The 18,564-nt window shown below is 39.6% G+C and overlaps 1 protein-coding gene across 1 annotated transcript in view; it reads left to right on the forward strand.

The window, feature by feature from the left end:
• The window catches only part of cdh7a (cadherin 7a), a 262,279-nt gene that overhangs the window by 152,619 nt on the left and 91,096 nt on the right, over nucleotides 1–18,564 (forward strand). The window contains exon 2 of the mRNA XM_039754344.1: nucleotides 5,903–6,197. Within this exon, the coding sequence (XP_039610278.1) occupies nucleotides 5,903–6,197 (295 nt within the window). The remainder of the gene's footprint in view (nucleotides 1–5,902; nucleotides 6,198–18,564) is intronic.

Here is an 18,564-nt window from a genome sequence, read left to right on the forward strand (position 1 = left end):
AATACTGTATTTGATTTAATTCTTGGAGGAATGTGGTGCTCTGGGACCCTCATACAAGGTAAGAGAAGACATAACATGAGGAATGAGGTTCATGAAACAAAATGAAAAATTAATCTATGCTGTACAATTTGTATGCACCTGACAGTCAGCCTGCCTGAAAGCATAAAATATAGTCAGAGTGGACCTGAAATCAGAGTTCAGGTTCAGGATGCATACAGTATATTCAAACATTGCTTGAGCCAAATACTAAACATGAGGCTGTGGCGAGTCAGAGTTTAACACAGCAACAGCGGGCAAAGGGCAGCAACTTGCTCTGTTGGTGTTGGAAATGACACATGCTGCTAGGTGATGTCGGGCAAAGTTGCTCAATCAATAAAATGCATAAATAAACAAAACAAAAATTGGAAAATTTGTTAATTCAAGTGCCCTTTATCTAATGGGTTTAGGTCGGTGTCTTGAAAAATGTGCAATAATAGAACAAATTATCTATCTATCTATCTATCTATCTATCTATCTATCTATCTATCTATCTATCTATCTATCTATTGTGTAGTGCCTTTCTTATCTATCTATCTATTTATTATACTGCCTTTCATGTCTATCTATTGTGGCATCCGGCCGGGCTGGTTATGTTGGGGGCCACGGGTAAAAGGCTTGGAAGCCCAGCTCTGTAGGGACCCGTGGCCACTGCCAGGCGGCGCCCCGGTGCCTGAATATCCCTGGAGCCCAGCACTTCCGCCACACCAGGAAGTGCTGGGTGGAAGACGACAGGGGACACCCGGACGGCTTCCGGGTGCGCAGCTGGCACTTCCGCCACACTGGGGCATGGCTATGGAGGAGTGCTGGGAAGCAGCTGGAGCCCACCTGGGTTCCTATTTAAGGGGTAGCCTCCCTTCAGTCGACAGCGGAAGTCGGGTGGAAGAGAGACGGAGCTGGAGAGAGGACTGGAGGCAGCCAGGAGAGAGGAATTGTGACTGTGTGGCCTGGACATTTGGGGGAACGGTGCAAGAGGCACTGGGGAGTGCACGGAAAGAACTTTGTAAATATAATTATAAATAAACAGTGTGTGGTGGATCCAACGATGTCCGTCTGTCTGTGTCCGGGTTCAAGTCCACACTATCTATCTATCTATCTATCTATCTATCTATCTATCTATCTATCTATCTATCTATCTATCTATCTATCTATATATCTATCTATCTATTGTGTAGTGCCTTTCACATCTTTCTATCTATATATCTTGAAATCAAATCAAGAAAGGAACATATTTTACATTTACATTTATTTGCTTAACTGGTGCTTTTATTCAAAGCAACTTACAAAAGAGGTGAACATAATCAAGTAAACATCAGACTGGGTGACTGTTTGGATACAAATCCTACAGGGCAAGGGTACAAAAACTGAACATCACAATTAAGGGCCCAAGCTGCAGGCTACAGCATCAATAGGCACTAAAATAGGAGGCTGTCTTTGTATGTTCAAAAAGACCATATAAGACCCAAAATATACAAAAATACCTTAAAAGAGAGATGCAATCATGAAAACTCTGGCTTGTAAAGACAATTCTAAACTGTTATCTTTTAAAACTGGGAGTTTATTTACAAAAAGGCTCAAGATAGCAAAAAGGACATGCTCAAAACACGATTCACTATTCAAGATGCAGAAAACAGATAAGTCATAAAAAAACAATAAATCTGAAGAAAACTGTAAAACTTACAAACTCCTTTACAAACTAAATAATCTGCTACCTAAGTATTCACTTGTCTGGTCTTAAATAGCCAGAGGGACGGCTCAAGAGTGGTGATGTCAGGGTGACCCCGCCTCCTAGAGGCTCCACCCACAAAGCACATGGAACAGAAGCGCATTGAAAAAAGTGGACCCTAATTAAAAATATAATGGAAAATATATAAAATATGAAAACTAATAATTCAAAGCTGACAACAACAAAATAGAGGCATAACATTTTATATATACAAAAGGAGCTTAGAGTTTTCAAAAATGTTTGAGGTATATTTTTAGCTACTAAATAACAAAACTGCTGAAAATAGCGAAAAAAGCAAAAAAGTCCTAAAATCTATTCACTATTCAAAGTGCAGAAAACAGGGCAATATGTCACAAAGAAAGGTAAACCCAAAGATGACACTTATGCTTACAAACGCCTTCACAAACTCAATGATCTGCTGCCTAAGCTCCCTCTTTTGTGACCTTAAAGGTAAAGTAAAAGTTATTTCTTCACAAAAATGGTATATATGCATTTGTCATTCAAAACTGGGTTCTAAAGTTAGGAATTTTATATTAATTTAAAAAAAATGCATAACCAGTCCTGGTGTATTATAGCATTACATACTGTATGGGGCACGCATCTCAAATGGAGAATAAACACCTAAAAAAAGGACTGAATACTTATTTATTAATTAATAAAGTGTAAATCTTTAAAGCGGCATTCCACATTGTATCACATATTTCTGGTACTATTTTTTTCACATGAAATTTTGTTCTAAAGTTAACTGTTGTTTGGCAATTTTCAACAAAATTTGCTCTCAGTGTAGAGAGCTACACAAAAAATAAGTTCTGTTTTGTTTTTTTATTCATTTTCTTATTAATTAATAAATGGTAAATCTTCATAAACTCACATAATTTAACTGATTAAAAAACAACTAAATGCTAAAGAAAATGCTTCAAGGAAAGGACCAGTGAGGGATGGTGCAGTGGTAGCTTCCTCACATTAAAGTGACACAGTTTCCTCCAGGCTCTCTGCTTTTCTACCTCAGTCCAAACTCATGCTGGTTAGGTGGACTTCTTTTACTTTCTTTTCATCTTTACCCACTTTATGAGGGATCGATGTGCTTGATCATCCTTCTCCAAACAGCGCGATCCTGAACCTCCTCAGCAGTCAGACTCTTTTAACTTCAGATCTTCTTTTTCTTTATCCATCCACCTCCGCGTTGTCCTCCATTGCTTCTCTTCTGCTGCACTTCCATTCCCACCACTCTTTTGCCCACATATTCATTGTCTCTCCTCATCACATGACCATACCACTTCAAATTTTCCTTTACTTTCCTAGATGTCTCACTTTTGTTGTACAGTACCTCTACTTGTCTCATTTCTTGTTCTATCCTTTTTTGTATCTCCACACATCCATCTCCACATTCTCATTTCTGCCTGCTCATGCCTCAGCCCCATATGTTATTGCTGGTCATACCACTGTTTTGTAAACCTTACCCTTAACTTTTGCCTTAGTTCTTTGATTACGCAATACTCCTGATACCTTCTTCCAATGGTCCACTTTGCCCTCTTTGGGTTATCTCTGTATTTAGTTTTCCATCTCATAGATATTTAAATATATCTTTTCTTTTCAGTGGCTCTCGCTGCATGTTATCTTCTAAATCCTGATCATCATTAAACCTCAAATTTTCTGTCTTCTTCTTCCTATTTATCTTCAATCCCCTATTTTCCAAAGCCCTTCTCCATTCTTCCAACTTCCTCTCCACTTTCTCTTTTCTGGTGCTACACAACACAGTGTCATAAGCACATAGTCTGCACCAAGGGGATTGGTCTTTTATCCCATGACTCAGCATATCCATGAGCAGATCAAAGAGGTAAGGATTTAAATGGGACCCCTGGTGCAGACCTCTTCTAACTGCGATCTTGTCTGTCACCCCAACACTCCCCCATCCATATCCTGAACAATCCTCACATACTCCTCTGATGCTCCTTTCTTTCTCATGCACTTCTAGACTGGTGGTCTGGTGATGCTAAAATGGCTCTGTGTTGTGTGTATGAGTTTGTTCACCCTGTGATGGGGGTTGTTCCTATCTGACCCGCAACCCTACCCTGGATAAGCAGGTATAGAAAATGAATGGATAGACTGGTTAGGTAAGACATTTTTTTCAGGTTCATGACCAAATGTAGGCTCTCTTTCTACTTGCCCACACCAGACCAGTGTTTTGTGGCCAGTGTGCAAACCTTAATCGCTCCATTGTTGGGTAGCCGATGTGATGGAAACCAGGGTTGTCAAAACCCCAACAGGAACACACACACAGTCCTGGGTTCAAATAAAGGATTGTGTATTCACTAGAATTCCTTCTCACAATACCTCAAAGTATGAGGTGTGGCAGAAAAGTAATGAGACTGGCAACACTGCAAGCGATCTGGCAACGCTGCGCTGTTGTCCTTGATAGAGTACGTGTATCAGTACCCTCCCATAGCTCAGTGCGAGTTTCAACTCCTTCCGTTAACTACGTGATTTTTGTGACTGCTATTAGCGAAGTTGTGTTTTTGGTTGTGCCTCACGCAAAATGGAACAGCGGAATTTGGAGCAACGTTGTGCCATTAAACGGCAAGTGTGACGTTTGAAAAGTTAAAACAGGCCTATGGGGAACATTCTTTATCCCAAGCTCAAGTTTCTCGCTGGCACAAATCATTTTTGGAAGGCAGAAAACACGTTGAAGATGAACACCGTTCAGGGAGGACTTCGACTTCGAAAACCAATGAAAACATCGAACGTGTGAACACTCTTGTGAGATCAGACCATCGTTTAACAATAAGAATGTTGAGTGAACAATTAAATTTGAACAGATTTACTGTTCATCAAATTTTGACTGAACATTTGCACATGCGAAAGGTCTGTGCCAAAATGGTGCCGAAAAACTGCCCTCTCCATAACAGAATTTTTGACCTCAAAAGGCATTCCTGTGGTTCCCCAGCCCCCTTATTCACCTGACGTCAGTCTGTGTGACTTTTTCCTTTTTCCTAAACTGAAAAATGTCCTCAAAAGACATCATTTCGGGACTTTAGAAAACATCCAAAAGAGTGTAACGGACTTCTGAAGACCATACCGGTTGAAGACTTTCAGTGCTGCTACCAACAGTGGGAACAATGTCTCCATCGGTGTGTAGCTGCCCACGGGAACTACTTTGAAGGGGATAACATTGATGTTTGAAAAAAATAAAAACTTTGGTAAATAAAAAATCAGTCTCATTACTTTTCTGCCACACCTCAAGCACAAGTGATCTCTCTCTGTCTCTACAATCCTCAATTCATCATACCACTGCACTGCCCTCCTCCAGTTGAGTGTTGCCTTTCTTCTTACCAGCTCTGACTCGCCTGGACATGGGAGTGCGGTCCCTTTTATTGAGGACTTGAGAGTACTTCCGATGCTGGGGTGACTACATGTTGGAAGTACTTCTGGGTCATACGGAAGTCCTATTGTAGGGAGCACTTCTCCCTTGTGGCACCCAGGAGGGCTATGTTGCCGGACAACACTTCCCAGTATGCCCTACTGGCTCCATACTAGGCATCGATATCCAGGGCTAAAGCCATCTAGTATTCTGGGGAAAAAAGAATCCCCAATGATGTCTTATTCTGTTGGGCTGTGTGTTCATCATCTCCGGCCATCACTTCCGGGTCTGGCTCCTTCCACTCTCCTGGTTGGGATGTTCTTCTGTCTGTTTGGAGCCTCCCATCCGAAAAAGGAACCATCCCCTCCTCTGCATAGGGCCAATATGTTTGTCCACACTGGGCCTTCACTGACCTAATGTCAGATCGTTTATTGGGTGATCTGAAGTAAATTGATATTATCTCTTATGTTATTACTTTTTTGTTTGATTGAGTAGTGTGCTATAGTAATGTTCTGCTTTTTGAATTTGTCGTGCGAGTCTCATTTTTCTGTGTCCTTTTCAATAATGCACTCTTGCCTTTCTCTGCCGAGGGCAAGTTTTCCTTTCCCATTGATGCCTGCCATTACATGTTATCAACATGATTTCCAAATAAGACTTCTAGTCTTTAAACATCCTCTGTGTTGTCAAGTGACAGGTGTCAAGCTCATTATAAGATATGATCGACATTCTTCCAAACTAACTTTGCCTAATGTCTGTTGTTTTTTTTTTTTGTTTTTTTCCAGCTTCACTCCGATGTTGACCAAGGAGACGGCAACATCAAATACGTTTTGTCAGGAGAAGGAGCTACCTCCATCTTTATCATTGATGAAAACACCGGGGATATCCATGCAACCAAGAGGCTAGATCGTGAAGAACAAGCATACTATACTTTGCGAGCGCAAGCTGTGGACCGTTTGACCAACAAGCCAGTAGAGCCCGAGTCCGAATTTGTTATTAAAATACAGGACATAAATGATAATGAGCCAAAATTCTTGGATGGACCTTATACAGCTGGGGTTCCAGAGATGTCACCTGTGGGTAAGTTGAAAATGTCTACTCATGAATAGTGCGTTGTGTCTAAGATGAAAATCATGACCACGAATGAAAACTTTAGAAGACACAGTTTTATCCACCTGTGGTGGGCTGGCGCCCTGCCCGGGGTTTGTTTCCTGCCTTGCACCCTGTGTTGGCTGGGATTGGCTCCAGCAGACCCCCGTGACCCTGTAGTTAGGATATAGCAGGTTGGATGATGGATGGATGGAGTTTTATCCACTGTATGTTTACAGTTATGAAAGCATGATAAACAATATTGTAATTACTTTACTCATTTTATCTACAACACTAGAATCTCAATGTATGACCGAAATTTCACAAAAGTAGAAAAGGCAACAGTAAGCAAACTGTTAACAGACGCTGTCTTTGTCATCTATTGACCATGTGGTATTTTTGTGGTATGTGCTGCCTCTCTTAAAGTCAAACCCCTTATGTTTAAAATCAAAAGGAATTTATTTAGAATTTGTTCACATTTGATGGTGTGGAAGAAACAGACAGAGAATAATAAAGGTTTGGAGGTTCCACCCCATATATTCTCGCCAACACTCAAAAAAAATAGAAAAACGAGTAGTCACAAAGGACAAAGACAAAAACAATGACTGATTTGGAGAGTGGAGTGCTCGGGTTTTACAGGTGCAGGACAGGAAGGGGCAGATTTCAGATGGAAATGAAGTCTGCAGGAGGGTGTGATGTAGCAGCGGAACTGGGCAGCTGCGCTTTCCTTCTGGTCGTCTGTGGAAGAGGGAGCAAAGGCATTAGTATCGTTCATCAACCCTTGGCTCTGCATCTTACCCCGAGTTAAGCCCCTAGACTGCCTCCCATGTGCATGTGTTTGACAATGGTAAAGGGGAATATGCATGTAATGACACAATTGCATGTAAGGCAGCAGAATAGCATCAAGCAGCTCAGATGTTCTGGGTATGAATCCTGTCCCTGTTTGTTCAAGGTGTGAAGCTTGCATGTCTGAACTGGATCTTCACATTTGACCCTCATTGTAACACCTGCCTATACGGTGGACTGGCAGTTCTAAATTAACACTGTGTGTGTGCAAGTAGGGTCAGTGTCAGTGTTTGAGTGGGCTATGCAATAGGCTGGCACCTTGTCCTGGGTTGGTCCATGCTTTGTGCCCATGACTGCTGTGGTAAGCTCATGTTTCCCATGATCTTGAATTAGAATAGGAGGGTTGGAAAATGGTATGTCATCAGTTTCTTTCAGATATTGCCTTTGCAAGCAGCTGAAATGGTGATGTGATATAATTTCAATGATAATGAGGGAACCTAATCATGTCTTCAAAATTCTCAAAGTTTTTGATAAAACAAATCCAGCAATAACTGCCATAACTGCAATAATGTAATAACTTGGGCCCTTTAGGTGACCCCTTGGAGTCATTTAATGTTTCATGCACAGCTTCAAGTCCTTCTGATCTTTTTTTGGAAAAGACTTCTGTTGATTTACTCTTTATCATAAGGGTGTGTAATTTGTTGCAAAAATTCTGTCTATAAATGGCCTAAAAATTAAATTTTTTTTCCCAGCCCTAGAGATCCAAAAATAGGGTGAACTCCAAATAGCTTGATATCAGGTGTGACACTAGACATCAAGACACATTGACGATATAGCATATGATAGGTTTCTTCTCATACCAGTGAGTCAGCAGGTTCTGTAGAAAGAAACCTGAAGTGATTTCAAATTGCTCCTCTTATGAACACATTAAGCTTAACTTCAATTCTCTTTCACTCTGTGGAGAAAGAGCTGATCTGTGTAGGCTGGGTCAAACTATTCTCAGCAACATCTTCGAATACATTTTATTTAAGAAACTGCCAGATTTTCCCAGTTCAGCCAAGAGATATAATCCCTCCAGCCTGTCCTGGGTCTTGTCCCCTTGTGTTGTGCCTTGTGCATCTCATTTGGGAGTTGTCCAGGGTATGCCCTTGCTATATGCCCAAAGCAACTCAACTGGTAGCTCTTACAGTTCTTCTCCAACATGTCTCCTGTTCTTTTACTAGTTTCTATTTTACCATGGAGAGTTGGTATAGCAGCACTGCAAAGGAGCCTCATTTCAGTTGCTTGTACTCACTATGCCACCCACCATCCATAAGGGTCTGGCAACAGGCAAGAGTGGGGTGGTTCTGCATATAAGTAGAATAATCGAGTCCTGAAATTAAAAAATGAAAGTATGTTAAAAATGCCATTATTTTTTTTTAGATGTGTTTGCATATTTTGTGTGAAGCAGCTATTGCAATAGCCCACGTCTGTCTGTCTGTCTGTCCACATGGAAGAAATAGACACTGTGTAGACCAATTTTGTTGAAATGTGGCATGCTTATTCCTCCAAGAAATTTATTGAGACAGTTCAATTTTTGTTGTTATTTTGTATACAGTTTAAATTTTTTAATTAAAAAATGTTGCCAAATTTGGAAAACTTGTCTATCTTAAAATAAAGAAACATTCTGTATGGCATCAGCTACAAATTAGTTTACTGCATCAGTTTTATTTTGACAGCAGTTACACCAAATAGTATATATTGTATATTTTGCTTGTTTTCACCTTCAATAGCTGCTACTGACTGCAAACAGACCCCCGGTACAAGTTAATGAAACACCAGCAGGCTGTGTATCTGCGTGGGTAGAGAGTCGCATTAGCTGCTTGAACGCACATGGAATGCTGTCTGAGCTAACACAGTTTGAGTGCAAGCTGAAGAGAAGCAGTGCGTCAGCACCTCAGTCCTCCTGATGACAGGGAGATTAAATGATCTTACTCACTGTAAAAGCATAAAATGCAAAGAAGGAAAACAAAATGTGATCTACATATATTAATAAAGGACCCTATTGCACATAAGCCATGTGTAAACATTTAGTCAGTATTTACTTTACACTAAACAAACCTCACACCTCCATTAACTGTATATGATAACAATTCACTATTTCACTAATGCTATAATTTACTACAGTGACCAGACATCCCGATGTGATAAGTGGTCCGTAGCATTGAGCCAATTTGAAATAAATAATCGTGCCCCGCAAACGTGCAGGAGCCAGTTGAGTACAGGAGTGTGTGACTGTGTTAATTAAGGAGCTGGCTGGCCACACCACATACACGTGTTGAGGTGGACAGATCAGTCAGGCATCTCAATGGTGCCACGGAGGGTGCAGCTCATTGCACACGTACATAATTAGGCGGCAGTTTATAAGAGAAGGTTGCATGGGACAGAAAGGGGAAGGAAACAGATCATCAGAAGGAGAGAGAAGGAGTCGTAGATTTAGAGAAAAGATGGGACTGAGAGAAAGGCAGGACCATGGAGCCAGCCCGCACCATTATGCCCGGTGACATGGACAGTCCCAATTTCATGCTAAGAGTCCCGATAAATAACTTGAAAAATATCAAAATGTTACAAGATACCCATCTAATAAAGTTTTTGATTATCGCAAGCATTGTCACAATACATTTACAATAGCACACATGGAACTCCAAGGGAGATAAATCTCAAGAAGGACCAAGAAGCACACGCCGTTTATTTGTTTCTACTTTAAAGCACTAAGTATGGCACTGAGTATGGAACCATATGTGTTTTGTTTTTTTTTTTCCCTGGGGTCTGATCCTTCTCTGATGATGATGATGATGATGATGATGAGATAAAGCAGACAATAAAACAAATGAGGTTTTGTGTGTTGGCATAAACGCTACTCGAATGTCCAAGTTTGGAACTTTGAAAAGCTGGTTACCCTTTAATATACCATCGGGGTGTCACATTCACCCGACAACCATTATGGCCCACTGCTCTAATAAAGTTTGTCTTTCACTTCTTCTACACCCTAGCATTTGTCATAACAATTAGCCTTGCAAGGCCAATTTTAATGAAAATCACAATGGTCAGACACGTTCAATAAGAAATGAATTATAAAAGTATTTTTTTGGCTATATGTACTGTATGAATTTGCTGAGGTCTTCATGAGGGTCCTGTCCAGTCCTGTTTTCAGCCTTTTGCCCAATCCCATGGAGACAGCAACCATGAAATGGATTGAGAAGGTTCTAGAATCGAGCTACTTATCTCAGTCCATTGATTGCTACAATGCCAGCACAGTCCTCAAACATACTTGAATGTTATGCCATGCATATATTTTCTAACTTGTTTTACCTGTATATTTCTTTGTCTAATAATTATAATACATTTTATTTATATAGCAACTTTCTCATACTCACAGCTGATCATTTTAATGCATATGATGTTTTAAAAAAAGCCTCATGGGAACAACATTGCAGTTTTCAAAGAGTTGGTCACTGAAGGTCTTTTTCTAGGCTACGATTTCTGTGCGCTTGACAGATTTGAGCTGCTTGACATCAGGCCATTCTAATCCTGGGGTTACTTTTCATAAAGGCCAGGCATTTATTTCTTAAACACTTGGAAGTAAACAATTTTTTCTTGCTGTTTAAATGGAAGCGTCCAGCATTTTGATTTAGAAGGTAGCTCTAAATCAAAACATATCTAGATGATATCATCCATCTTTTTGCAAGTAAGCACATCACCTTCTACTGTAAATTGAAATCGAATGCATCAGGGATTTCTAGAGGGAGATCAATATTCTGTCACAGATGCTGAAGGAAGATCTGACACCAGAAGAGCCAAGTCCTTCAAAGGGAAGATCAACTCAGTAGAACTTCATCAATCAAGCGTTTATTGTGTTTGGAGTTCTCTAAACAGCGTTTAAAAGATTGTGACTGTGTAGTTTTTGTTTTTCCATCTGGAATACCGATCAGGTATTCACATGACACAGGAAACAACGTCATTTGTTTCTATAATACATTTTTATTCAAACAATGTAGCTCAAAGTGCTACACAAGAAATCAAAGAGAAAGTTACTGTACATGAAAAAAAAAGTAAGATTAGGCAATAATATCCATCCATCCATTATCCAACCCGCTATATCCTAACTACAGGGTCATGGTGGTCTGCTGGAGCCAATCCCAGCCAACACAGGGCGCAAGGCACGAAACAAACCCCGGGCAGGGCGCCAGCCCACTGCAGCGGCAATAATATTCAAAAATAAAAAACAAAAGAAAAAGGTAAGGTCAGATGACTGGAAGGACAGAAAAAAAAAATCCCAGTTAGGCTGGAGAAAAAACAAAATGTGCTGTGGTTCCAAGGCCAAAGGACCATTTAGACCTCAGTGGGCATGTATATGGTGTGAATTATTCATGCATGTGTAACACAGATCAGGTAGTATGAGGTGGAATACCCTAATAGTATGCATGCATAGCACAAATTGGGCATGTAGCACAGATCGTGTAGTGACATTCCCACCAAATATGACTGCTACAACTATGTGATGTCACACTAGCCTCACAAACCATCATGGGGTGCTGGGAACAAAGTATTTCTAAGCTATCCATAAAGCAAATTTTCAGGGAAAAATTTGTCGAACAAGGTCACCAGTGAACCTGACAAAGCAGTACAAAAAATGCTTTGGCAAATTTTGCCAATCAGCACTACTGGCTGACTAACAGAATTTAGATTTACTCACCGATGCCCCACTTTTGAATTTTATAAAATGTGTCAGCTGGGCTGGCAAAAATTAAAGTTTAAACACTAGGACAATAAAAACTTGGGAGGGTGTAGTCTAGAGATTCACAACAAAGGGTTTAACCAAATAGAACTAGTGATGCCTAGAAAACAAGCTGGGCTTAAACACAGTAGCATTTAAGGCAAGGAGGAGTCTCAAGGTGTCATTGAGATGTGGCCTTTGTTTCGAACAGTAAGATGCAATGGGATGTGTCACTGAGTGTGGCTTTTGATCATCTAGAGTATTAATAGAGGGTGTTTCTGCCCTGTGGTCATTGCATCTAGAATGGACCCGGAGTATCATGACTTTATAAATAACACGACGATTGTGAGTTTTGATATTGTTTGGTGTTGTCCTGTGCTGGTCTCCATATACCCCCACTATGTCAGAAAAGCTATCTCTGTTCTACATTAAAACATGGATATGAAATACCAGTTTGTTAAATTATTTTTGCTGTTTGTGTGGGTTGGAAATGAATATAATTTCACTAATGCAGCAAAGAAAGCAGAAATGTGTGCAGCATAAAATGAAAAATGAAATATTTGTTCCAAACAGGCCAATCAGTAATAGTGTGAAGATCTGGCAAATCACCACGAGGCAGGGTATCCCAAAAGCCGAAGCAAATGGGGGTGTTCAGAGTGCCACAGACTGGGGCGGGCACGGAGGAGCTCCATCTGCCACTCTCAATTATAGCAGAACCCGGGATGCTGGGGGCAGGAATTAAGAATGGAAGTTTGGGATGGCAAAAATGGAAACCCAGCCACAAGCTCAATGGTGTGTGCAAGTGGTTTTATCGGATGACGTTTTATTTAGTTTGCCATGCGGCACTGAGCAGCTGTGACATGTGAAGTTCCAGTAGATTGTTGTGCCTTTGAAACAGGAGGCTGGAGGAGGAGTTCTCCCCAGAAAGACTAAAAGCGTAAAGTGAAAGCGTCTTCCATGGCCGAAACAATCAGGGAATATTAAGCAGTTGTTGTTTCTCTTTACTGTTCTTTTGAATATTCAGTTAAAAGAGAAGTGCAATAAACCCCTTTTGATTACAGCTGCCACTCATTCATGCAGTTTATTTAACCCACCTGGAAAGGCACATTACAATAGACAACAGAACACTGGTACAAATCTGTATGCCATTGAAAGTGACATGTATTCTTTTCTGTGCATTGTCACTACAATCACATCAGAATGTCACCTTCCACCCTCATCAGAGGTAAGTACTACCACTCTTTCTTCACCTACAGCTCAGAGGAACCACCCAGTGAGGGCAAGTGACTATAAAAAAACCAAGACACTCCCAGCAGGAGTTATCTTATTCCAGGAAGAGCTCCAACCTGACAGGCTCTACAGAGCCTTGCATCAATCCCTAGCTTTACTAAGAGATATTGCCTGTTTGTTTTGTTGTGGAAAAATCTTTCTCTGGAGACGAGATGAGAGTTCAGAACAATTCTTTATCTGCACATATATATGCACAAATGTCTTTGCCTATGGTGTGAGCAATCAATCATACAATTCATTTGCTTGTATGCTTTTCTACTACCATTACCTCATCTAATACATCACGTCATCTGCCTCTTAATATGCATAGCTTTATTATTTCATCCAATTATCTGGCGTCACAAGTATTTTCAGAGTCCTTTCAACTCTCCCATTCACCTGAATGATGCTAATATGGTTGATTTGAGGATTACACTAATGATCTTAGCCCTGTTTCATAGGAGGACTCAGTAGGCATTCCCATTTGTTGATTCTCATTATCAAGAGGGGTGTTTGTTACTCATTTACCTCATTCTAACTTTAAAAATCAAACTGCTGGTCTCATGGGCTACAGCTTAAAGGCACGTTTAGCTGACCTTTTAGTTTCCTTCAGTCATTTTCCTTATGTTTTAATAATTCACTATTACAACTTCAGTTAAGTATATATTTGTAATAAATTGTAAAAGATTATATAGTAACTAAAAACTCCATAGTTTCTGCTGTGTGTGTCATTGAGCACCTGTTTGCATAATGGGACTTATTAGTTATTAAATAGAACGTCCAGGCCAGTGCCCCATTATTTCTTTGTCAGACGTTTTGTTCTTGTTTTTCCAGTTTCAAATGCACACATTTTCATCTCTATTTGTGTTTACAATCATCTCTCATCAATTGTTGTTGGCTTGGATTTTGAAAATCACATCATATTGTAATAATTCACTCTACTGTATTTTTGATTTTCCGTCTGTTTAGAGAAGTAGAACAATCATCATCTGGTAATGGTGTACTTGATACTACTCACTGGCACTGATTGTCACAGCTGGTGTTGCTAGGTTGAAAATATTAAAAGAACTTAAGAGATGTTTTGAAATGTAAATTGTGAATTGAAAGAGTGAATATGGTAGTGGAAATAAATAGAGTCAAATGAAAACAAAAAACAAAGAATGAAATGTATTAAAATCACACATTTTACCATCATTTCTTTAATGATGACATTCTTTTTAATTTTGATATATTTCATTAATTCCCCAAGAGGAAATTGAGATAGATAGATAGATAGATAGATAGATAGATAGATAGATAGATAGATAGATACTTTATTAATCCCAAGGGGAAATTCACATAATCCAGCAGCAGTATACTGATACAAAGAAACAATATTAAATTAAATAGTAATAAAAATGAAAAAAATAAAAATAAAATTAATGTTAGCATTTACTCCCCCGGGTGGAATTGAAAAGTCGCATAGTGTGGGGGAGGAACGATCTCCTCAGTCTGTCAGTGGAGCAGGACGGTGACAAAAGTCTGTCACTGAAGCTACTCCTCTGCCTGGAGATGACACTGTTCAGTGGATGCAGTGGATTCTTCATGATTGACAGGAGTTTGCTTAATGCCCGTCGCTCTGCCACAGATTGTCTTTCAGCAAGACCTTAGACGATCAGTGCAAAGGGTCAGCCACTGCATATCATCCCTGTTTGCAATGTTTGGGTTAAAATCCAACAGTACTGGCAACCTCTTAAATACCAGTGCAGATCCTTAGCCACAGAGCCACCAAGGCTTTCAAAACATATCATTTAACATTTTTCTTAGACATTGTGATAAAAAATTAGGCAGCAGACAAAAACAGTTTGGGGATGGCCACCCCATATACTGAAAATCAGCAAAGAAAAGAAACATGTCTTTACAGAAGTGGAGTTCAAAACTGAACTGACTAACAAGTTGAAAATACTCTATAAATTTGGTGGGTAGGCAGAAGAGATGGAGTCAGGGCGGCCGGAACAGGAATTGCTGTGGCTGGAAGGGGAATTCTGGGTACCGGAAATGATGTCATCAGGGTTGGCCGGAAGTAATGTCAACAGTGGGTAGTCCGATGGTGATGTCATTGAGATGCAGGGTCTTTGGCTGGCCTGTAGAGGAACGAGAGGAGAGAGGATCAGGTGAGAGCGCCAACCCCTGGTCTAGCTGATGAATAGCACTATTTGAGCTTGTAAACTGTGCCCCTTGCACACATGTGTGGCAACGTATTGTTAGTCCTTGCCTCCGACCCTACCCTTGACTACATCTCTTGCCTTTTATTTACCAGATGTAACACCTCTTGATTCCTGTTTAATGAAAGCGGTAATTGCTTGGCAGTCAAGAGAGGGTAGTGTGAGAACTTCTGTAGACTGTAGCTATGGTTGTCAAAAGTATCAAAATATCACTGAATACTGAACTGATAATTTTTTCAATACTCATTTTTCATGGTGTCAATTCTACAGCCTAAATTATGAATCCACTTATGGTTAGCTCTGGCTTTTCCTGGTATTCCTTTAGGAAGGCACATAAGGACATCAGTGTTCTGACACTAACAGCTTATTCCAAGTTTAGAATTAGAAAAAACATTCATGTAACAGCTTGCGTTAACACATTTTTTATAACAATGAAAACCATATTTAATGTGGCAGAATTTCCCTGAGTTACTCATAAGTCATTTACTACCATAAAACACTACTCATAATGTCTTTATGCTAACATGATGAGCACTCATCTCATTAATGCATTATTCTTCTGTTTCAAAAAGGTATATGGCTCCATTAATTGACCCTTTCTGGCAGAATAATTATCAGGAACATCAAACCAAGTGGAGAATAGGAGATCTTTTATCTATTTAATTTCCTAACATCATTAATGCGTTCAAGGACATGGTTTTAAGTCAATAGAAATAAATTAAAAGTGTATATTTATCCAATAATTGGTTCATTCCAGAATGTTGTGAACCATAAAATATAGTTTAAAGCACATTGTCAAAAATAGAAACTAATTGCATCAGTACATTTAATAGCGAATGTGATTTTTATGCTCTAAAAAAAAAAAAAAATCTTGCTGTTTCTCCATTTTATATGTAACTATTTAAATAATTTATATACTGGTAAAGTTTTAACAATACATAGATAAATTATACATTTGTATTTCATATACAATAACTTCTCCAACTTTAAGACTTTGAATAGAAATAAGCAGGTTTGAACATAGCTGCCTTTATGGAGTTCAGCATTGCCTTTGAAGGTGACACCATTGCAAAACTTCAGACAATAGGACAATCAGAGACTGCTATGACAGGAAAATTGCAAATGATATACACTGCTATCTTTATATTGTTGTGCAGAAAGCTACTAAAAAAATTATAATGGAGAAAAAAGATAAATGTGAAAAAAAAACCATCCTGCCACATTATAGTCTTGATTACAGAATTAAAATGGCCAATATAATACGAATTTTTCTTTTTTTATATTGCACATTTCCACAGTAAACATCATCCTGTGGTTCTTTAAGGCATAATTGTAATATTTCTCTATTTGGAAGATAATTGGGTCGATAGGTTAGCTCAAGGATACCAGAGAAGTGGATTTTGGGATTTAAAGAGGGAGGAATCCTTGTCATTTACAGTCAGATTTCATAGCAGCAGAGGTCGACACTGTCTGTGTTCCCTCGATGTCATGTGTGTGTCCTGACTGCGCTGTTAATTTTAATACAGTAATCCCTCCTCGACCGGTGAAAATCGAAGTAGAAACCATATGTTTCTATGGTTATTTTTATATATTTTAAGCCCTTATAAACTCTCCCACACTGTTTATAAATATTCCCTGCAGAGTTATACAGAATAATCCCTTTGTATTCTCTTAGATATTAGGTAAGATTCATTGAAATTATGTATATATACACACTGTTTATATACAGTAAAACCTAAATATTATTTTAAAGATATTGAGTGTCTCCGATATCACATGTTACAGCCATTACGATAGACAGGCCACCAGCAATAAATACGCATAATGCAACAAAATAGTATACAGTAAATGTGTGTACAGTGACACTAAACGTACGTACATGTACTAAGTACTGTAAGTAGAAAATTAATTATGGTTACTCACCAACAATGACACGATGACTTGTCCGATAACAATGAGTTTTATTTTACTGCACAACAAAGGAGAGCGTTACAGCCCTTAAAGGAGCCACTTCAGGCGATTGTGTAGCACCGCCGTTGTTCTTCTTCCATCCAAATCCCTAAAGCAGATTCCATCCAGACTACTGCCTTATTACATCCACTTACAACGTGTTTTGCACCCTGGTTAAAAGGACACTGCGGCCATAGATCTTATATTCCTTTCCTACTTTTTAAATAAAAAGAATCGTAGCCTTCAACAAATCCAAAACGTTTACCTTTTCGGCAATCGTTAACATCTTCCGTTTGCGCTTGGGCACGGCCCCTGAAGCAGTAGCAGATCATTTTGGAGCCATAATGAAGGGCTTGACTATACACAAAGATAAACACAAAAGAGCACAACTCTTTACACAGCGAAACACGTTGATGCTGAATGAGCGAGACAAGACTTCCTGGTTAACACTGCATTCAGCACGCAGGAACTTAACTGCGTGCTCTGATTGGTTAGCTTCTCAGTCAGGAGAACTTAACTGCGTGCTCTGATTGGTTAGCTTCTCAGTCATCTGCCAATAGCGTCCCTTGTATGAAATCAACTGGGCAAACCAACTGAGGAAGCATGTACAGGAAGTAAAAAGACACATTGTCCGCAGAACCCGCGAAGCAGCGAAAAATCCGCGTTATATATTTAATAATTCTTACATAGAAAATCCACGATAGAGCGAAACCGTGAAAGTCAAAGCGCGATATTGCGAGGGATTACTGTAATATGCACCTTTTATGTTTATATTTTATATGTTGTTTATTTTGTAGTCTTAAATTAGTAAGATCATCAAGCATCACCATGTTGGAGCTGCTTGATAAATAATGAATTGAGAAAGTATTCAGGCCCTTTTCTTTTCTACACACTTTATTGGGTTGTCTTTTTTAGGTTTAAATGGTGTCACAAGAATAGTCCAAAGACATCAAAAAGGTTTCGGGCAGCCACCCATATATTGTGCCCTGGCTGCAAAAGGGTAGTTTGTATTGAGATGTTTACAGATCTGAGTCCAAAACAGAACTGACTTAAAGGCTGTAAATATGGCGGCTTTAAAGGCCATGACAGAAAGTGATGTCATCAGGGCCAGAACCGAAAGTGACATCATCCATGGGGCGGAACCAGAAGTAGTGGCATACATTTTGGGGGGGCATCATCCAATTGGACCAGAAGTGACGTCATCCATATAGAAGGGATGCCATCTATGAGGCTGGAACTGTGCTGGATTTCCCATGGATGGTCGGCAGAGGATTGAAAGAGAAAGTCAGTGTAGCTCGACACCCCCTGGTCTGACATGACACTACTATTATTCAGACCCATTAGCTGCCTCCCAATTGCACGTGTGTGACAATGGATAAATGTCCCATGTTTT

The sequence above is a fragment of the Polypterus senegalus genome, chromosome 5 (genome assembly GCF_016835505.1).
Source record: "Polypterus senegalus isolate Bchr_013 chromosome 5, ASM1683550v1, whole genome shotgun sequence".
Lineage (NCBI taxonomy): Eukaryota > Metazoa > Chordata > Cladistia > Polypteriformes > Polypteridae > Polypterus > Polypterus senegalus.